The sequence below is a fragment of the Neofelis nebulosa genome, chromosome 11 (assembly GCF_028018385.1).
Source record: "Neofelis nebulosa isolate mNeoNeb1 chromosome 11, mNeoNeb1.pri, whole genome shotgun sequence".
Lineage (NCBI taxonomy): Eukaryota > Metazoa > Chordata > Mammalia > Carnivora > Felidae > Neofelis > Neofelis nebulosa.
The window spans coordinates 55,896,840-55,919,077 of record NC_080792.1 but is presented as its reverse complement, the minus strand read 5'-3'; the positions used below and the strand labels follow the sequence as shown (position 1 = coordinate 55,919,077).

The 22,238-nt window shown below is 42.2% G+C and overlaps 1 protein-coding gene across 39 annotated transcripts in view; it reads left to right on the top strand.

Annotated features, from left to right (window-relative positions):
• EPB41L3 (erythrocyte membrane protein band 4.1 like 3) overlaps window positions 1-22,238 on the top strand; it is a 235,135-nt gene that overhangs the window by 189,334 nt on the left and 23,563 nt on the right. For 32 of the 39 annotated variants that reach the window (XM_058692632.1, XM_058692634.1, XM_058692623.1 and 29 more), the window contains 7 exons: window positions 3,314-3,389; window positions 5,729-5,947; window positions 6,282-6,369; window positions 11,202-11,354; window positions 15,186-15,283; window positions 16,168-16,343; window positions 19,705-19,925. In XM_058692632.1, coding sequence (XP_058548615.1) covers window positions 3,314-3,389; window positions 5,729-5,947; window positions 6,282-6,369; window positions 11,202-11,354; window positions 15,186-15,283; window positions 16,168-16,343; window positions 19,705-19,925 — 1,031 coding nt within the window. The remainder of the gene's footprint in view (window positions 1-3,313; window positions 3,390-5,728; window positions 5,948-6,281; window positions 6,370-11,201; window positions 11,355-15,185; window positions 15,284-16,167; window positions 16,344-19,704; window positions 19,926-22,238) is intronic. The other 7 variants (XM_058692658.1, XM_058692654.1, XM_058692657.1 and 4 more) reach the window with 1 other exon arrangement.

The following is a 22,238-nucleotide window of genomic DNA, read 5'->3' as shown; positions in this document are numbered from 1 at the left end:
TTATGCCACGAATGCAGCATACTTAAAAATTCAAGATTTGGCAGCCATACGATACTAAGTTAGAATTTTCTATAAGAATGAACTCTTCAGTTTCATAGTTTTCTATCATAAATTTGTGATGAAATCCTGTGTCAACATTTTAGGAATATCATTTTAACACATTCAAGTGGTTTCTTGTTTCTAACCAGGGCCATCATCCGAGCAGATTCAGGCTTGTGAGCCCATCATTACATAATCATAGTTTCCCAGTTGATTGGTTTCTATAAGATTCTTTATGAGAATATATATGCGAGCCGTAATCTGCCTCTCTTGTTAATTTCAAATCTTACGCCTCATTTAACTAGATTTTTTTTTCTTGATGGGGGATAGATTGTAGTTTCCTTAAACATCCCACTTCAAAGTATGGTCCCCAAGCCCACCTGTCTTGAAACCACAAGGGGGTTTATTAAAACCACAAGTTCTGGAACACCTGGGTGGCTCAGTTGGTTAAGCGTCCAACTCTTGATTTAGGTTCGGGTCATGATCTCACCGTTTCGTGAGTTTAGGCCCCATGTCGGGCTCTGCGCTGACAGTGTGGGGCCGGCTTGGGATTCTCTCTCCCCCTCTCCTCATGCTCTCACTCTCTCTCAAGATAACTAAACATTAAAAAAAGAAAAAAAAAAAAAAAAAAAAAACCACACACACACAAGTTCCTGGGCCCGTACACCAAATCTCTTGAATAAAAATCTCTGGGTAGACAAGGGATACAGGAGTACTGATGCAGAGGGGCACTTGTACCCCAATGTTTATAGCAGCACTCTCAACAATAGCCAAATTATGGAAAGAGCCTAAATGTCCATCAACTGATGAATGGATAAAGAAATTGTGGTTTATACACAATGGAGTACTACATGGCAATGAGAAAGAATGAAATATGGCCCTTTGTAGCAACGTGGATGGAACTGGAGAGTGTTATGCTAAGTGAAATAAGCCATACAGAGAAAGACAGATACCATATGGTTTCACTCTTATGTGGATCCTGAGAAACTTAACAGGAACCCATGGGGGAGGGGAAGAAAAAAAAAAAAAGAGGTTAGAGTAGGAGAGAGCCAAAGCATAAGAGACTCTTAAAAACTGCGAACAAACTAAGGGTTGATGGGGGTGGGAGGGAGGGGAGGGTGGGTGATGGGTATTGAGGAGGGCACCTTTTGGGATGAGCACTGGGTGTTGTATGGAAACCAATTTGACAATAAACTTCATATATTGAAAAAGAAATAATAAAGGCTCATTTAAAAAAAAAAAATCTCTGGGTAGAGCCTAGGAATTGCCATTTTTAGCAAGCACCTCAGGCCAACTATAGTTTGAAATTTATTTTCCCGCTGTGAGGATTTTTGCATTGAAATATCTTTCTTCTACTTTTATTATGCCTTAGTTTCCAACCTAGAATGTTTATCTTAAATTTATTATGAGGAGATTGTTTAGTTACATTGCTAAACTATTCATTGGATTCATGGCATACTTTGAAATGGATAAAAATTATAAAAGAGCAATAAATCCATTTCTCATAACTAATCCGTTAAGTTTCCTTCCAGTTGCTTGGGGGGAAGCCAGCTCTCATTTATGAACCTCACCATTGGCAAGCAGTGAGGAGATCCATCATAGCAGAAAATGAATAGGAATCAACAGGAAATGAAAACCAGATCAGACCATTTTTCAAGTAACAAAAGGACTTGGAAGAATAATCACTAGAAATATATTGGATTGACCGATAGCTTATAATTCTTACTGCCCATGTTTCAGTAATATTTTCTGAGTGATTTAAAAATGATATTAAGCAGCCAGCGATACCTGGCCTTATGCCACTTCTTTAAAAGACAACTCGGGGAGTGATCCTGCCGTGTGGAATTTTAAGTATAATGTGAATGGTAGCATCAAGAATATGTTAGAACTAATAAAAGTACCTGTGCTGTTAAGATAGAATATAGGTATCCTCTGCAGCTAAGAGTGTTTGCCTCCTTCGCAAGAGAGTGGCCCAAAGAAAGCAGCTAGCACTTAAAATGCTACCCCTTTCTTCTGAATGTTTGCAAAGGACTTGTGGAGAAAATGGAAGTTTCCAGAAGTCAATTAATGGGGAGAAGAGGGTGTTAGGGCATCTTTGGGGAATATCTGAAACACAAGGGCTGGACTGTGAGGTCACAGAATCACAGAGTGAAAAGAGTGGCTACAGCTTGTGGTGTAGAGGAAAGGCTTCCAGCATGGAAGCCAGGGAGACTGGGAGGAATTTTTCAGGAGCACAGTCAGAATATAAGCAAGGTCTACACTGTGGCACTTCTGTGGTTACTACACGGAGGGAACAAATGTCTGGTGAAGGAGCAGCCAGACTTTAATAAGTTCCTGCCTTAAAAGGCCAGAAGAGAAAAACGAAGTGAATGTGAATTAAAGGAGTGATCCGTTAGAGAGAAAGTACATGGAGAAAAGAAAAGGCTGTTTTTCCTTGTTTATAATGATAAACCACACACAATTAGAGACAGTATTAATAAAACGGAGAGTTGAGTAGAGCTTAATAACGTTTCAAGCAGAAGTGTGGACAGTACAGAGAGTACGTGACTGTAAGCTGACACCTGGTTGATTCTTTTCCTTGCCGGAGAGGCCGAAAGTCGATGCCATAGGATAAAGAAAGGCAAGACGTTAAGAGCATCAGCCCAAGTCGTGGCCTCATAAGGAGGTGTGGAACTTAGTAAAGTACAGTTAATACATTCAGGCCTCTCTTGAACCAGACATTTCCCCAAGTGAGAAAAGAATTTTCAGCAGCCTAGAGAGCAGCTCACAGAAATATTGACTACCAGAAACCTTCCATTAAAAAATATCTTGAACGGTTCCTTGCCGTGTATTGTAATGGGATTTGACCTGCAATGGCAAAGCAAGAAGGACAAAGGAAATGGGATTGTGCCTGTACTCTTGGTCTGTGAGCTATCCAGAATGTCATAGCAAAAGAACCAGTCAATTCCGGACTTGTCTGATTGAAGATTATCCGTACCACTCCTGTTTTGTCCCTCTTCCAAAGGCTTACCCTTGTCCCTGAGAAAGGGAGGAAGCCTAGTCAATTTCCAAGCTAGTTAGAAGCACCAGTACAGGATTTGGGCAAAAGACTAAAAACTCGATGAAGTTTCAGACCTATCTGGACTTCATTTGATGGAGGCTTTCCGGTTTTCCACTTGGGAGCAAATGTTGCCTGGGTGTTAGTACTTGGAGTTGAGTGAGGCAGTTCTAACTATCAGAATAAGAAATACAAAGGGCTTTTCTAAGGTTCCATTCTAATGTCTCCTCTCTGCAGGTGGTGCTTGGCACTTTTCATTTAATGTGAAATTTTACCCACCAGACCCCGCCCAGCTCTCTGAAGACATCACCAGGTATTTGAAAGTTGGCTCTGAAAAAAGGCAGGCATGTCGGGAAAGCTGCTTCTCTTTATTCTCCGGAGAAAAGCGTGCTTACGTCTGGTAACCTCACAGTCATCCCCACAGAAATGGCAAACCAAAGGCAACAGAGTGAGAACAAACATCTGATGAGAAGATTTGCCAAATCCTGTCTGTTCACAGTGAATCTTTGGTGCTAAGCTGATAGTTCCCTCTGCCTGACCGTGGCGGGAAAACACACAGCCCTGAGAAACTGTCATCCACCTGCCACGATCACAGTGGATGGGATTCAGCATTAAATGAAACAGCAATTCCTAGCAGTCCTGCTCTCAAACTCCGAGTCAAAAAAGTGTGCACGTGTGTATCATTTTTTAAATAGCTGCCGTGTATCTGATTGGTTATATAAAAGGCATAAGCATCTAAGCAGCGATTTATTTTTTTTTTTAATTTTTTTTTTCAACGTCTTTTATTTATTTTTGGGACAGAGAGAGACAGAGCATGAACGGGGGAGGGGCAGAGAGAGAGGGAGACACAGAATCGGAAACAGGCTCCAGGCTCCGAGCTGTCAGCACAGAGCCCGACGCGGGGCTCGAACTCACAGACCGCGAGATCGTGACCTGGCTGAAGTCGGCCGCTTAACCGACTGCGCCACCCAGGCGCCCCTAAGCAGCGATTTAAAAAATGATACATACATGCACACGTATGATACACATAAACGTGTACATTTAAGAGTTTATTTTCCATGACCTGTCTAGACAAAATGATTAATTCATTTTGGCGAAAGAAGACCCAGAGAAAGGAATCGAATGTAAAACTATTCTTGTGCGATGACTGAGCTCCGGGTGTGAGAGGAGTTTCCTTTATGAGGCTGGCCTGGGTTTGCTGTGTGTTCTGGGCTTTTCCGCATCCTGCCTTGGAACCCCTGGCTCTCGCACCCTGGTTGGCAGTCAGTTTGCAGCCAGTCAGGGTGACGTTGTGCCATGTGTGCTGGGTTTTCTGTGTAAGCCTCACATCCTCCTTGGAGGGCTTTTCAGAAAAGGGAAAGGACTCAAAAAAGCTCTGGTGCCTTGCTATGAGTAAAAATAATTTCAGCAGGCATGTTAGGAGAAGGGCAAAAAATAGTTACGGAGGATTTCTTTTACATGTGCATGAAATCGAAGAAAATGTAGGATTTTTTATTTAAAGATAATTTTTTAATAATATTGAGGAACCACTTAATTGTGGCTAATTGATTGGTTATAGAGCCAAATACACCTGGATTTGAAATGCAGTGCACGCACGGTTCCCATCTATTTGTGCAATGTTTACAGAGCCTGTGAGTCTGTATTACATGGAGTTTCCTTCACATTTAGAGGGGACCTTAAGACTTTAATCATAGTCTTCAGCTTCAACCGATTAACAGTTTATCTCTTATATGAAAGGTATTTGTATATTTTATTATACCTCCATGCTGGGCCTTGAAGAGTATTTTTAAACGTCATCGATGTTAACACTTACCTTGGGGTCTTCTGCAGTTAGTGTTAGATCTATAGATCTTGAAAAGCAGAGTAACAGGGGAGATAAGTCTGCTATGAATGGAGATACTTGCATGATTTCTCGGCCAAATTAGGTGGAACATGTTTTGTATTCCTTGAATAGAAAGCTGTTTACTTTTAATGAGGAGGTTCTCAGATTTTAAAGTAGTAAGTCTTCAGAGTTAATCTTCCTATCAATTGGATTCTAGAAAGTCCGCTAAATAAAAAAAAAAGAGAGAGAGAGAGAGAGAGAGAGAACTTGAAACAGGAGAAATTGTTCTCATAAAGAGACCACTGCATGAGGAATGCAGGAGGTTGAGAGCAGAGTTTATGATTTTGTAGCTGTTGAGTTACCTGAAATCTGTCTCGGTCGTACGGCAGGACCTTTAACCGAGACTTTAAAATGATACTTCCTTAAGGCTGGTAGAGACCTAATAACTGCATTTAACAGCACCATTTTTGTATGATAATTCCCCCAACCAGAGACTGCAGTGAGTGTGTTGAGGGCTCATTTATTTGATTTTAAATGTTAGTTCTTGTAAAAGATGTTAAAGGAACAGGTCTTGAGGTTTCTTTTACTCTGTGCTTTAGTTATAAAAGCTTGTTTTATTATGAACATTGGCTTGCCTCTAGATGCCCTTAAATATTGTATTTTGTAGCCAAGCATTTTCCCCTGACATCCCAATCAAAATACAGATGAAGGAAAATTCTGGTGAGATTTTTCAACAGGAAGAACTCGCTTACAGTACAGTATATATCAAGTGGCCTGCTTTTCACATGTCCTAATGCTGGCTCTTTGCCTTGTCTTTTGGTTCCTGGAAGATACTACCTCTGCCTACAGTTGCGAGATGACATCGTGTCCGGAAGGCTGCCCTGCTCCTTTGTCACCCTGGCCCTGTTGGGCTCCTACACTGTCCAGTCAGAACTTGGAGACTATGACCCAGATGAATGCGGGAATGATTACATTAGTGAGTTCCGCTTCGCCCCAAACCACACGAAAGAACTGGAAGACAAAGTGATCGAGCTGCACAAGAGCCACAGGTCAGTACAGAAACCCTGAAGACATGCGACTTAGCGTGTGCCTCGGTGGGTGAGCCTCACTGGCACTACCTGCTTTTCCCAGGACTGATTTCAGTGACATGCAGGTTGGGACTGCAGCAGAGTGAGGTTCTGTACTTGGTGCAATTCTGGGTAGTTACATTGTGGCTCCGATGCTCTTTGAGAGCCTTTTGTCTTGTTATTCTCCCCCATCCCCTGCCGACCACAAACCTGCTAGTGCCTCTTCGGGGACTTGCTTAGTATATAGCCAGGGGCTACGTGGGAAATATTACAGAGAGCAAAGCAGCATTGTAACACATTTTTTTTTTCTTATCAGAGGAATGACGCCAGCAGAAGCAGAGATGCATTTCTTGGAAAATGCCAAAAAGCTGTCCATGTATGGGGTCGATTTACATCATGCCAAGGTACGCATTTTTCAAACCCCAACCTTCCTATTCAGTTGTATTAAATTCAAGGTTATTATTAATACAGGCCGGTGATTTTTACTACAGGCATTATAAACAGAAACTGGGGGATTCCAATCCGTGCTTGCTTTTAAGGCCTGCTCAATGATAAAGCACATTCAGCTCTCTGATACTTGGACTGAAGGGTTTGCTCTGCATGGCTGAAACTCCCATTGCTCCTGGCCTCGGCTCCTGAAAGGTCACAGTAGGCAAAGCCTCCGATCGCCTGTTGGTTCAGTTATAAATGTATCTTCACATCGCAAGCTCCTAACTCAGCCCCCTTCCCTGTCACAGTTTTATCTCCCACTTTGTGCCAACACGTGCCCTTTGCTTCTGCCAGATCCTGTCTCTGCCTTTTCCCTGAATATGCCTATCTTTCTCTGGGCTGTCCTCCATCCTGTCTACCTGTCCAACCTTGGCCAACTGTCCAAGACCCAATCGTCACATCTCTTATGTGCCAAGTGCTCTTTATGCCTCTGTCCTGGATGATCACCCGGCACACAGCAAATACCCGTTAAATTGAAATAACTCTCTAGAACTTGGGTTCTCTGACAGACAATCAGTGCTTTGAAATAAGGTTATAATTTTGAAGTTCCACTAAAATTAACCGCCCAGGCTAAGGCTTGCCTCGTTGATTGGTGGCCGGCGAAATGTTAAAATTCTATCTTGGCTACGGAGTCTTTTGAAGAAGTTGGGACCAGGCTGTTGGAGGGTTGAGGTGGCGAAGTTGCGTAAAGCTGTTTACTTTGGGTCGCACTTTTCCCAGAATCTCTGTATTTTTCAGCAGTGAGAGAATGACTGTAGGGGCTATTAGTCTATTATTTGAGCAGCTATGAACAAAGGTCCTGGAGAAGCACAGGAAGCCTTACGAAAACTTTCATCCAAAACATAGGAGGTTTGTTAGGATCGTGGGGGTCGATGCTGGAACTTTTAGTAGCCTTAAAAAGATGAGTGTTTGAAGTTCAGAGGCAGTTTCTTCTGACTTGGGCTGTCAGGAGACCATCACTCCCGTATGGGAACGTGCCTTTAGTACTAACGGACTGCATAGTCACCAGTTTTGGGACCCAAGGAACACGCAGATAACGGGCTTCCAGGCATGCAAGTATCTTACACCGTCAAGGTTGGGGCCAAGAAACGAAGAGAGTTTCAGCTGGCTCGCGACAACCCAGGGGACCCGTCTATGATCTGCAGGCTCTGTTGATGCTGGAAGTAGGGCCCCTCCCTGCTTGGCTCTCAGTGAGCAGACTGATCCCCACTGAGTTTGGACAAGGAAATGGTGGCCATCCGATAAACACAGGTTTGACTGCTTCTGCCTGCAGACCATGCTGTAGATCATACAGGACAGGCACTTCCAAGGCCTGAAGGCCTGAACACTAGCAAAATCTCATAGACTCGGCTGGGGCATATCTATCTGAGGGATGTGTCGGTACATGGAATGCCGAGCTCTTTGACGTTGGTGTGTAATTACAACAGCAGGTATAGCTCTATTTACTTGCCAGTTTGTTATTCTGTTTTTTCACTTCTTTCTCACTCAGATAAGAAAATGTCGTGTATTTTATGCTATAGAAGGCAGGATGAGGATTCAAAAAAAGATAGGGACATACGCTAAGATTGCTTTTCTCTTCGAGCTTTTCTCTAGGTGGCTAACAGATAAGGAAACAAGAAGGAAATGAAGGTAGCCTGAAAATTCGAGCAAATTGAAAGCTTGTTTTTTGAGTTACATTACTCACGATGATTCACTTACTGCCCAGGAAAAATAAATAAGTAAAAGATTAGGGCATACATTTGGGGCAGTACAGCTCTAGATTTATCAGTGGTCCTATCAGTACAAATAAAAATCACTTAACATCGCTATAGCTACTAAATTAAAATAGATCACTGCTTTTTCATTCACTAATATGATTTGAAATCACTCCAATTAAAAAGAAAGAGTTAAGGAAGCACCATTGCAGCCTATTACAGGATTTCATCTGAATATTAAGTATAACGAATGTTCAGCTGCGGACTCCCATTTTCTGGCACAGCCACACTCCATCATTTCAAGGAGGAAATTTACTGAATTAAATTAGAACTGATTTCCGGTTATAAGTGAGATGCTTCTCTTCTGTGGATGGTATAAAGCCCTGGGCTTTAGGGCCTATTTAGAATTTCTGAATTGTGATTTTGGACTCCATGGCTCTGTGTAAAGAATACATAACATATTATTAGATGCGGGTCTCTTGTTTTGGAAAACCTATTCTAAATGCTTTGTCTTTTTTTCTTAGGAAGACTGCCTCTGCTTGTTTGTCATTTAATGTCAGTCTGAGTAGGTGCTGTCAGAGTCATTTATTCCACATAAGATTCTGAAATACAGATAAAACTCCTTATTGGGTAGCCCATGGACCGAGTGATAAGTGAAGGATGCAGAGTTTGAGCAGTGATTTTAAATTAAGGGAAGAGTACACTCATTTGTTTTAATTATGATAGACTGAGACCATCCAGATCTCCCTTCAGTGCTCCCTGCTAAAGGGAGCATCTAATGTGTTTATTGGTAGGGAAACACCCACGTCCCCAGTAAAGACTGCTGTGACAGCTTTCGGTACAAAAAAATTACCAAGCTGACGTCAGGACTACGGGCTGTGGCAGAACACTTGATAATCAAACGTGTTCCTCTGTTGTTACTTCGGAGTAACGACATGGAAACCTTGGTTCAGTTTAAAACCCCACCTATTCCTGACGTTTTCTTTCTTCCCTTGCCCTCTCTTTCAACAAATGTGTGATGGCTTAATGCCTGCTAGGGAGGTGCTGTATGACCGCTGATTGGGCAAAGGTAAAACAGAGCTCCTGCCCTCAAGCAGCTTCCAGTCTTGAGGAGAGCAAGGTGTGGGAGGGAGCTGATTGGAGCGCCACTTGCTTGGGGTGTGCTGGCGACGACAGCATGATACAGGGACGCGGGAGGCCTGTGTGGTGGAGAGGAGGGGTCAGAGGAGGCTTCCTCATCTTCCCCCGGAAGGATTCTGGCTTCTCGTTACTCAAAGACACTAATGGGTGATTTAAAAATAATAATAACAACTAAAGAGCTTTTAAGTGTCCTTTCTTCCGTAGGTCAAAGGCCTAGTCCCCCAACTAAGCTCTGTATTTATCGCCCAGAAAGGGAATCAAGGACCTTTAATCAAACAGTCCTCCCCTCGTGCCTGCATTTCTGCTCCGGCGCGAGGAGTCACCTCTGAGCGGCCCTGTGAGCACATTGGCTGGTTCTGAAGGATCAATAGTGCCAGCTATTTGTCAGTATCAGGCTCTAGCTCTTCCAATTGCTCGTTCAGATGAAAGCCCCTGATAAATGGTGGACAGCTTCTGGTCTTTGAGCTTCTCCTCAGAATTTAATTATGTTGTAATATCCTGCCATCAAGTATTTCCACTTCTGTAGAGTAATTTTGTACCTTAATGGAGCGATCTGTTTCCAGGGTAAAATATTTCATTTTAATCCAGTTAGATGGTATTTGTAGACTTAAATTTCCTAGAGATGGACCGAAATATTTATTTTTGATTCTGGAAATGTTCATTTTCTGCCTTGCACTGGCAAGATTGAGGAAGTAAATGCCCACAGTGGGGATGAGTCAGACTCTCCTGTTTGGATTCTTCCATATCCCCCTCCCCTCTTCACCGCTGCAGAGTGACTCCGTTCCAGGGACAGTCCTGCTGATTAATACGTGGCAGAAGACCTCAGCTTCACCTCCTATGTGCCCCCTGCTTCCAACATCCAGTGTGACAAGGAGATGGGGACGGAGCCTCACACACAGTCCTGCCTTCTGTCCTTTGTGTCTCCCCCACTCAGGGCCACCACATGTGTTGATTTTACCCCGTTTCACCCAAATACAACATGTAGGGGGCATAGGCTGTACACATTCGGTCTCCTGAGCTTTATATGACCTCCCTGATGACCTGCGATCTCTGAGACTTCTCATCCCACATCCCTAGGAAGTGACCTAAAGGTGAAGTAAATGTGCCGAGTAGCAGGACAACAGGCTATAAATATAGCATGCTCCCACTTAAAAAAACTATATACCTATAGAAAATGTGCTGATATTCATGTATGTGAACCGGTTTTCAAATGTGACTGCAACTGGGCAGTGTGTGTGTTCCAGGCACGTTGGGGAAGTATGCTCATAATTTAAAAAATGATTTTATATTTAAATTTCACTCTGACACTAATGGTATGTAAAAAAGATTTTTTTCTAAGGCTCTCTTTTAATGGAACAAACTCCAAAACACACTCTTGAGAAGGGGCAGAGCCTCTCTGTTAGTATACATAACAGCTGAACGTTCTGTCTCTGCAGCCAGGCTGCTCATATTCAACTGGGAAGGACCCTTCACCTCTCCATGCCTGAAAAGTGTCCTCCTCTGTAAACTAGGAACAGTCATAGCAACTCTCTCAAAATATCACCGTGAAAATGAAAGGAGTTAATGCACATTAAACGGCTGTAACCATTTTAGAAGGGCAGCGATGATTTCTTCCTGCTATTAACACATCATCTGGTCGACCTTCTCTGTGTGCGGTATTTACGTTGTAAGATACCTGAGCGTGAGCCAGTTTTACTCTGACATATCTCCATGATGATTAATATCTTCATTAGGAGCCTATTACTTTAGTGGCAGTGTTTAAAAAAAAAAAATGGCTGCAGTGTTCTTCGTATTTAAATTAGAGCTATAGGTAGTCAATTATAGGTTCTTTCATGGAAGCTTAAATCCCCTACTCAGCTGTCAGTGGAAAAAAGTGAAATACTGATCCATTGTTTCTTGGTGCTCTTTTCCAGGATTCTGAAGGAGTAGAAATTATGCTAGGAGTTTGTGCGAGTGGTCTGTTGATATATCGTGACCGACTGAGAATAAACAGATTTGCCTGGCCTAAGGTTCTAAAAATTTCATACAAACGGAACAACTTTTACATTAAGATCCGGCCAGGAGAGGTAAGTAGCCCCGCATTTGCATGTACCTTGAACAAAAAGGTACCTGATGGCAAACAAAAATTTAAATTGCCTGCGCCCAAGTTCTGAACATCATAGGACATGGTGATTTCTGTCTCAGTGCCGAGGAGAATTTATCGTAGACTTGTCCGATAAACAGCAATAAATAAAACATTTTCTTCTTTTCAGTGGTTTGATTCTAATTTTGTCCCAGTGCATAGATTGAAAACGTTTTATTTTTGAAGCTTTTAATGTAAAATCGGGATATGTGAACAATGTTGTGTATATTTCCAACTGCGGTATAAAAGAAACTCTTAGGTGCTAAACCTTTTGTGAATAAAAAAATAGATTTCTTCCTGTTTGTCTCTGTTTTACATGTCCATGACCTGTCTTTGTACTCCAAATCTTTTGGCACCCTAACATGTATAACTTAGCGATAATGTGATCAAAGCACAAGAAAGATTATAGCAAGAGACACCAAGGGTACATTACATAAGTGTCTCATAGCCTCGTACATTTCTGCCTTTTTCTTTCAATCAGGTAGACTGATGAGAAAATCAAAATCGTTAACTTATCGTTGCTCCTCGGGTACAACCATCCTGAACTACTTATATCCTCCAAAGTGGTTTACACATAACAGGAGATATTTACCACCTATGATCTGTTTAATAGATGATGAATAAACATCCAGTTTCTAATGAGCATGCATAATCTAATGGAGGCAGGCAGAGTTCTAAGATGGCAGCTCATCCGTGTCTCTGAACTTTTTCTGGTACGATCCAGAATGATCTCCTGTCTTCCAAGTCAGCCTCTCCATTGGTGGAAAATGTAATTTAAAAATCAGGTTATATGTGATGTAATGTGATGCATGGTGACTCCAGTTATAATGCGGTACAGTATATGTGAAAGTTGCTAAGAAAACAGATCTTAAAAGTTCTCATCACAAGAAAAAAGATCTGTAACTATGGTGATAATACACATAAACACTGAATCATGTTATACACCCAAAACTAATATAATGTTATATGTCCGTTGTACCTCGCTTTAAACATTTTTTTTAAATCATTCTATAAAGCAAGGAATCCTGTTTAAATATAAAGTCAAACTTGTCTGTGAAGACTGAAATAATCTGGAAGCTTTTCTTATAAATACCTGAAATTAGTTTTTTATAATTCCCTAAAATTGCATATTAAACTTACAACCGATAATATATTTGGTTCATCCAACATTTACTAAGCGAGCACCTGTTTATCATCGAGCACGATGTTGGTCCCTATCCTTAAGGGACTTTCTGTTTGGCAAAGAATCAGTCTCGTGCACTTAGAATTCTGTCGTCATGATACGTATCGCACATAGGATAAAATTCTACATACGTGGAACAAACAGGCTGGGGCGAGGGCCCAGATGGGAACGCTGGAGAAATGCATCAGGAGACAGTAGTGAGCCATGGGAGGTTTTCAAGAGGACGTGATACGCTAGACGAATAATTTGGAATGAAACTCTGCAGGTTAGCAATGAGATGTGGTAAGACCTAAACTAGGGCAGAGGCTGTGGGAATAGAACAGAAGGAGCAGCTGTGAGGGAGGTTTCAGAAACAGAACCAGTAGGTCTTGAACACAGGGTGGAGGAAGGTGCTAAAGAGGGGAAGGAGTCCATGATGATCAGAGGCCGTCCCTTGGCATGCGTGAAGTTGACGGACGTGATATTATTAGACAAGAGGAGAAAACGGAGAATTTCAGGAAAAAAAAATTAAATTCCTCCAAGACAGTTTCAGGGGGTGATTCTTGCGTAGTAAGAAATACAGGTTTGAAGGAGTCATCCACTGCATCCATTCTATTCGAGGCCTCAGGCAGGAAATAAGTTGCCCAGAGAACAAGGGAAGTTAGGGAAGAAGAGACCCTCAAACAGAAACCCTGGGTGACATCACTTTTTGAGAGGGAAGAGTAGGCAGAAGAGGACCATAGGGGGATGAAGAAAAGCAACCAGAGAAAGAAAAGGGGCAGGAAACAGTCCCAAGTGACAAGGAGACGAGATTCTGGGCACATGATGAACCAGCGGGGCCAGATGCTATTGACAAGACGTGTGGGCTAAGAACTAAGAAAAGTGCGTCGACTTGACAAAGCCCGGTGTGACACTGAAGAGTTCGAGAAGATGGTGGGAGGACCCTGCAGGTGGCAGTGAGGTAAGGGGTGCAGTAGTCAAGGCTTCTCCTCCTTGACCTTTGTCAAGGAGCGAGATGGGGTTGTGTTTCAGGCAGAAGCAGGCTCCAAGAAAGTTGCCCCGCCCCCCCGCCGCCACTTTTTTACAATCATGTAAATAGGCTGAGAAGAATGAGTGAGGGAGAAAATGAGTGGTGGCGCAAAGGCTCTGAAGAGGTTGAGAAATTGGTACAAAGCACAGAGAGAGAGAGAAGCATTCAAACAGCGTGAGGATAGCAGGAAAGAAAACCTTCCCGGCTTCTTGGCAGCCGCGAGCACGAGTATGGTGCCTATTAGATGCGGGATGAATAACTGAAGGATGGTTTAGTCACGATCCAGAATGCTCTGGTCTGCTGATTGGCTGCAGCTGTTGGCCAATAGCGGTTTTTACAACTTACCCCTCCGTGTGAACGTCCAGAGCGAGTGAAAAATTGGGAAAGGCAGTTGTAGTTGGAATAGCTTGTGATGTATTTCCCAGCCTCCCCACCCCCTACCCCAGCTCGTCCCTCTCAAATAAGAAATCGGGGCGCCTGGGTGGCTCAGTCGGTTAAGCGTCCGACTTCAGCTCAGGTCACGATCTCGCGGTCTGCGAGTTCGAGCCCCGCGTCGGGCTCTGGGCTGATGGCTCAGAGCCTGGAGCCTGCTTCCGATTCTGTGTCTCCCTCTCTCTCTGCCCCTCCCCCGTTCATGCTGTGTCTCTCTCTGTCTCAAAAATAAATAAACGTTAAAAAAAAAAATTAAAAAAAAAAGAAATCGAAGTCAAGCATAGTTATCTCTCCTATGCCACACATAAGGCCCCTCTTCTTGGTCCTTTGCTATATAAATTACTTTTTTTCTGTTGACTGTGTCAACAGTCCAGTTGTTTAATGCTCTTTTGGAAAGCTTTTACTGTTTAAAATGATTGCCCTCTGGTGGCCTGATGCATACTGTCGGCAGAAAATAAAAAAATATTGAACATTTGCCATAATAATATTAAAATACATTAGGAAGTCGGGTATTTTGCCTTGAGAAATCAAATGGCTGATAGATTATCATCTGAACTATACATGCTGAAAGATAGGAACTCGTGTTCTCCAGATCTATGTTCATATATATAATATCAAATAATCCATAGATTAGAATGCATAAACAAACTCAGCAATATCTGATACCAAGTCATCAAATACCTAGGACATATGCATATATTCTGACCAGATCCTGGGAGAAAATGTCTTCCTGAAAATGCTGTAGACTCTAAACATTGTGTTTATTCCTGTATGTATATTCCAATTGAAGTCATGGTGTCATAGAGACACCATGAAAATAAGGCTTAAAAATGAGATCAGGACAAATTGGCCTCTGGAAGAAATCCAGATGCTGTCTTTTTTTGCATTCCGTTTTCATAAAATCCATACTTGGACATAAAACACGCATAATGCGGTTATCTATGTCTGCAGCATTTTAAGGAGAATACAAGATTGTTTTTTTAATGAATAATATGTATAGCATGAATTCTGCAAATAGCGCTTGATTTTGTGAGTAAAGGAAAAAACTTGTGGGGGGCATGATTTGTAAATGATTTTCTTTTATTTATAATTGCAAACCTGACTTTACTCCTCAATGTGTGTTTGTTTTTGTTTTTGTTTTTTTTATTTAGTTTGAACAATTTGAAAGCACCATCGGGTTTAAGCTGCCAAACCATCGAGCTGCCAAACGTTTATGGAAAGTATGTGTTGAACATCACACATTTTTCAGGTAGGTCAAGATGATTTCATTTCTTCCTCAGGAAGAATTAGAACAATTAATTGGAATCACTTCTACTGAAAAAGTTTGTTGGGAAGAATGTGGAAGAATATCCTTTCTGTTCCTTCAAGTTCACTGTCACCAGGTTTCTTGACAAGACATCTTTATCTGCCCTGCTTCCCCTTTCTTTATTACCTTTAGTAATAATGAAAGGTCCTTTCATTATTTTTATAAGATGCCCACTTCAAGGATTCAATCCCTTCCTTAACATTTCAGTCATTTCTTAATACGCTGGGCTCCTTTGTTTACTCAGACTATCAGATTTGTTTCTACAAAATAGCAAATTTTATCACTGTCTTCTTCACCAAGATCACCTATTTAATTGTTCTTTGGGTTTATAGAACCATAAACTCTTCAGTTGCATGAGATGTTAAAGTTCATGGAGTCCAGGCCAACTGCCATTGTATTTATAGCCTCTCTACAACTCCCTGGTTGACATGTACTGCGGGAATTGATTTTTTTTTTCCTATAAAATCACATTTGGGGCGCCTGGGTGGCTCCATCAGTTAAGCACCCGACTCCGGCTCAGGTCATGATCTCACGGCTAGTGGGTTCGAGCCCCACATCGGGCTCTGTGCTGACAGCTCAGAGCCTGGAGCCTGCTTCGGATTCTGTGTCTCCCTCTCTGTCTGCCCCTCCCCGTTCGTGCTTTGTCTGTCTGTCTGTCTCTCTCTGTCTCTCAAAAATAAATACTTAAAAAATTTTTAAACCACATTCATTTAACATGTTATATGTTAAACGCACAAAGCACTTTACCTTTGACTGAAAAAGTTGAGATAGCATTCTTAATGTTTGACTCAACAGTCTCTCTGGCATTTTTTCTTTAATATCTTTAGACTGTTGTTACCAGAAGCACCTCCAAAGAAATTCCTTACCTTGGGCTCCAAGTTTCGTTACAGTGGCAGGACGCAAGCCCAAACGAGAAGAGCCAGCGCGTTGATAGATCGTCCTGCCCCTTACTTCGAACGCTCATCCAGCAAACGCTACACCATGTCTCGCAGCTTGGATGGAGGTAAGCATCACTTCCTAACCTTTAGTAATAATAATCACGAATGGCCACCCAGAAATAGTATGAAACCATCCCAAGCTTTCAGTGAACATAGGTCCTCTTGAGAAGAGAATGAAATAAAAAGCACTCGGTCCGTGGCCCAGTGACAAGTTGTAACCCCCACCCTCGGGGACAAAAAAAAAGAAAAGAAAAAGGTGCCTCGGTGAATGTAAGGTCTGTTATTGGTAGATGTATATAAAATTACTCCATAAAAGAATGATGCTTAGGGAATGAAGAGCATAGCTTTCATCAGCCAGCACCCCAAATTTGGAGAAAGATTATCTCATTCTAAATACAGTTGTCACGTACTCTGTAAGTAACTTGGTTCTCTTATTGGCAGATCTTAAATGATTACCGGGTTTGTTTCAGACAGTTTGTTTCAGAAGGAAGACCATAAGTTAAATTTATCTCTGTTTCTGCAAAATTTTCAGGGATAAATTGCGACTGTTTCCAGTCAGTGCATGATAGCTGATCGAAAGGATGACATTTAAATGGTAGAGCCAGAGGCTGCAAGTTAAATCCTCCTGTTAATATTAATTACTGCACCAGATGGACTGGGGGAGCATTGCCGTGTAAATGTTCTCCACCGTTAAGTCAAATGCGGAAGTTAAACGGGGAGAGGATCACGTAAATAACATTTCTAAGGAATGACATAGTAGTGAGTTTTTAGCAGGTTTTTGTCCTGTGTGACAGTTTTGTGTTGCCGTCCATAGTTACGCACAAATGTGCTTCCTTCAACAACATATGGCAGCTGGAATAATACTTAGAAAGTGATTCATGGCTAGGGTGCCTGGGTGGCTCAGTTGGGTAAGCCTCTGACTTCGACTCAGGTCATGATCTCGTGGTTCACGAGTTTAAGCCCCGCATGCGGCTCTGTGCTGACAGCTCAGAGCCTAGAGCCTGCTTCAGATTCTGTCTCCCTCTCTCTTTGCTCCTCCCCCACTTTCTCTCTCTCTCTCTCTCTCTCTCTCTCTCTCTCTCTCTCTCTGAAAAATAAGTAAACATTTAAAAAAATTAAAAAAAGAAAGTGACGCATGGCCAAGTCTCTGCTTCTAATTCCACCTGGAGATTAGTTGTTTAATAGAAAATGTTATCTGTGTATATAAAAAGAGTAAGTTTCTAGCATGTGTGTACAACTTTAATAATAAGCAAAAACATAAAATTAAAATAGTAAAAATAGAGTAAAACCAAGTAAAAATGACGAAGTTACAAGTGCCTGGGCTCCCCTTCCTCCTTACATTTTTGCCACCGCTCACCACAGTCCCGGCTCTCTCTTCCCTTTCCCTGTAGCCCAATGTGGCTGATTGGGTGGCATACTCCCTGAGTCCTCCGATTTAGAGGATTGTATTTTGCTAATGGAATACTGTGTAAACAGTTGGTAGAGGAAGTCAAAATTGTGTCATTAGTTTTATATTATGTATGTTACTGGTGAAGAAGAAAAGCACTCACCTGGTAGGTAAACCCAGACTGAAGTCCATCTGAGTAGCACCTGGCAAGTGATTTAAACTTGCCAGGTCTCAGTTTTCGTCCCCATCTCTAAAATGAGGGTAAGTCTATTTGCAAAGAAAGAGTGAATGAGACGTGCGAAAGCGTTCTTCTTTCAGGTGTGATAATAGTTACATTCGTGATTATTCTTATAGGCTTTTGTGAGCTGGCCTATGATGTTAATTAACCATTCTGTATTTTCTAATAGTTGCCTGGTTTTCAAATCTCTAACGTGGAGCTAAACCTTGGGAATAAAGCGTTTATTGGGGCCATTTCGGGTTGAACTCAGATACTGAAATATTCACGTTAACACTGAAGCTTTTCTTACTGCTCTGTTCCATTTATCCTTTCTCCTTTAGAGAACCTCTGTAAACTCTTTGTGTATTCCATAAGTCAGTGTCGAAGGAACTTTCGTAGAATCACACCTTTTTTCCCAGGCTCTCATCCACTTTGTTCAGTGATGTGTACCCAAGGGAACACATTTGTTGTGTACGTGGTTTTCCTCATGGCCTTTCGTGTGATAATGATTGTTGACAAGCAAAAGACAATTGTGAAACAAATGTACTAATAGCATACTGTCTCTTCCTCCCTGCCCAAAAGTGATGTTAGTATGTGTTGTCTCTCACTCTTTGGGGTCCTGCCAATTCCCGTATGTTTCCTGTGCTGTTGAGCGGGGTGCCGTGGCTGCATGTTGGAACACAAGTGGCTTTTTGCAAGTTTGCATCCTATGTACAACAGCCTAACTGACCCATTGGGAAATTGCGTCTCGTATGAGCTTTCTCTCATCAGTATGAGGAAATATAAAATATCTTAGTGAAGATACCTTAACGAAATGGTGTAGCTTTTAGGAAAGGATTTCGGAATATTTTCTTACGTTTACATTTTAAACTTCCTAAACTATGAAGCTGGTTACATTTTTCCAAAGATCAGCTACTGTGTATTGAAAAGCATCATTTGTAAGTTTAAATAAGTTATATACACCTACAACCTAAACTAATGAGTACCAGACTTTAAAAATGTCACTGAATTAAGCATCTTTCACTAAGACATTTCAGCAGGGCTGAAAGGCTGTGTCTTCTACCTTTTATGTTTGCATGTCTTACATCTGCATGGATTTCATTAGCAACATTTGTCTTGTCTTCCCAAAATATCCGAGATGAAGGAGTGTATGCACATCACGGTAATCTTTTTAACGTGCGGTAGAAATTAAAACGTTTCTGCACTCCAGCTGAACAGAGTTGCCGTCCAGATTCTATAATCTCTCCAAATTTTATAATCCCACGAAGATAGTTAATTTCCATTATCAGCCATGGGACTTTTGATACAGTAGGAGTGATGGGCTCTTGTAACCATTGCTAACGACTAATTAAAGCACCCAATTCGGTGCTCCTTGTTGAATGGCACTTCCCAAGATGCGTTCAGAGTCAAGTGTATGAGACCAGTTGTCCGCTGCAGATACCGCTCTTAGCTGTGGGACTCACCACCGGCGCCTGGTGCTGGAGCCAGCCAGTTACTCTGTGGGGTAACAGGCTCGCAGCAGCCCAGCCTCCCGCCCCAACGCTGCTGCCACGCTCGCGCTTGTCCTCACCGCAGAGCCTGAGACTCACTCTGGTGGCTTCGCGACATGAGCGTTTAAGTCATTTGAAAACACTGGTATAGAAGACACACAAAGCTGTGTCTCGGAGAGCGCTTAGGTGCGGGTGCCCGCAGCGCTGACTGGAGTTTTCAGACAGACGTGGGGAGGGGTACTTTTCGCCATAACGGGACAATCGGTGGTGCTCTTCAGCCTTCTGACTTAACTATTTCAGACTTTTTTTTCTTCGGTTGTATTTGCTTTTAGCGTCGGTGAATGAAAACCATGAAATATACATGAAGGATTCTGTGTCTGCTGCAGAGGTTGGTACTGGCCAGTACGCCACAACAAAGGGCATCTCTCAGACCAACTTGATCACCACTGTGACTCCGGAGAAAAAGGCCGAGGAGGAACGGGACGAGGAAGAGGAGAGACGGAAGAAGGCAGAGGAAGCCACGCCGGTGGCCGCAGTACGGCACGAGGGAAAGGTACATCTCCCAGGCTCCCTCCGAGAGCTTGCTTAGACTTTCACGAGCTACTTAATAATTCTGAGGCTAGAAACCAGGAATGTGTTAATCAGTCAGACTTAGGGTGGTTCCAGTTCCAGCAGTAGTCACGTTCATAGGGTCGATTTCTAAATTATGGTTTCCTCTGTCGACATTTGCCTTCTGGAAGATTCCTTCTTAACGTTTTGAAAATTTTTATTTGAACTGATATGCTATGTAAGACTTTCAACAGCCGTCCTGTCCGTGTATCTTAAAAATACATTTAGGGCCATGTGACACTTTTCTGTTTGGGCTCACGTTTCAGAACTGTCACTAAAATTATTTTCTTTGTTTCTGGCCCCATTCTCCTACCCAAGTACTGTATATTTTTCTAGATATACAGTAATCACATTGCCATTCTTCTGAGCGCAAGTTACCGAGTGACCGTAGCCTGTGTATTTATACACTATTTCCCCTCTTACCTTGTGACCATAATCTAATCATCAGAGCAGCGAGCAGACATGTTTTGAAAAGAGCTATTAAGGCAGAACTTTGCAAGGGAACATGGAAGGTGAATTTGGCAGCAATTTCTCCAAGGTGTTCTATTCACCAGATTTTTAAACTTCATTTCATCCAGTATTTCTTACGGTATGTTTATTTTTGGTCATCTGGCATTATAAAGCAACTTTTCAGAAAAATAAAAGTCAGGAAAGCTGTAGACAATCTGCTTCTGGTTCAGGATCCTGTAGGTAGCAGAGCAGCTCTCTAAAAGTAGAAGAAAAAGAAACTATATTGGGAGGCTTGTGGGTAATGATGATGGTAAAACAGAGTGGCTCCTGGAATGTACAGAGTGAAAAGAAATAGAATAAAAATGTTGTGCAACTCACAAAAATAAAAATGTTGTGCAACTCACAGGTATGCTAAAACTTGCCCAGATGTGACTCAAAAGTGTTCGTTTGAACTGGGGGTCTTCAAATATAGATTTCTGTCGCTGGGACTCACCTGGGTCTCTAAAGAAAAATGCTTCTTTGGACAAGAGTTACACAGGGATGGGTAGATCCACAACATATTGTAGTTATGTCAGAATATTCCACGTGAAACCCTATCCATTTTTTTTCAAGGTAAGATCATTTATTTACCACACACAAAGATAAAAACAGGATAGGAGATGACGGCAAGGATATTGGATCACTCTTGCTGTTAAAACAGGCATGCTTTGTTCTGAGTTTTGTTTCTACACTCTTACCCTCCAATTAAGTCAAGGCAGCTTGTAAATAGGACGTGAGAAAAAGGTAGTATGCCTGAAAAGCAAACGATTTCCATGATTTCCTGAAATCACCCACACCAGCCGACAATTCTCGTGGATGTATAACCGTGATTAAGTGGCACATTAAAGGAAATGACTTTTAATTTGCTCCCAAAATAGACCCAGGCCGTGTCTCTTTATCGAATTTGAAAAGACCACCAATTTGTTTATATAAAATACAGCACTGAACTATCCTCCCTCTTGCCATTTATGCTAAGGGGAAACAAAAAGACAAAAAATTGTGACTCTCCTAGTCTGAATCTCTGAGAAGCCAGCACTTTGACCCAAATGCCTTCAGAAAGGCAGTGGCCCCAACCTTGTGCTTAGGTAGGCAAGATGGCAGTCTTCATGTTCCACAGTGCAAAGCTGTCCTTGAAAAACCACTTAAATAAGTGGCATGGAAAATTAAACCTTCGTTTTATTCTTCTCCCTCCTCAAAAAGTAACAAAGAGGGAACTCATTTTTTAACCAAAATGAAAGTATATTACTGAAAATAGTTCTTAAAAGACTGGTCCCCTAGATTGCTTTGAGAGGAGGGATGTTTCCCAGGCTAATGATCACCCCAGGTGACTGGGCAGCTGTCCGCCACCAGGGGAACAATGGTCTGCAGGCAGAAGTCAGCTTGTATCTTTTATACATTGTGCTCGCTTGAATGAGATGTGCAGGGTCGTGTTTATTTCAAACACAGCGCTTCACGTCAAATGTGAGTTTTGAGAAAAGACCTACTTGTCTAATACCTAAAAGGAGACGCTTCTAATAGATCCGTGATACGATTTTATTTGTGCACGTTCTTACCCTCTTTTTATTTACCAAGTCAGGATTGGGAGTTACAACCCAGGGTGACTAATTTCCATGCTCTCAAGTCTCTAGGCAAAACACACGTGTACATGCACACACACGTGCACACTGACACAGAGTGTCACAGAGAGCAGTGGAAGTCTAGCTTCAGGCTCTGCGTGACCTTGAATTGAACTCCTGGGGCCCAGCAGCTTCTGAGCTGTGCCAGGTCC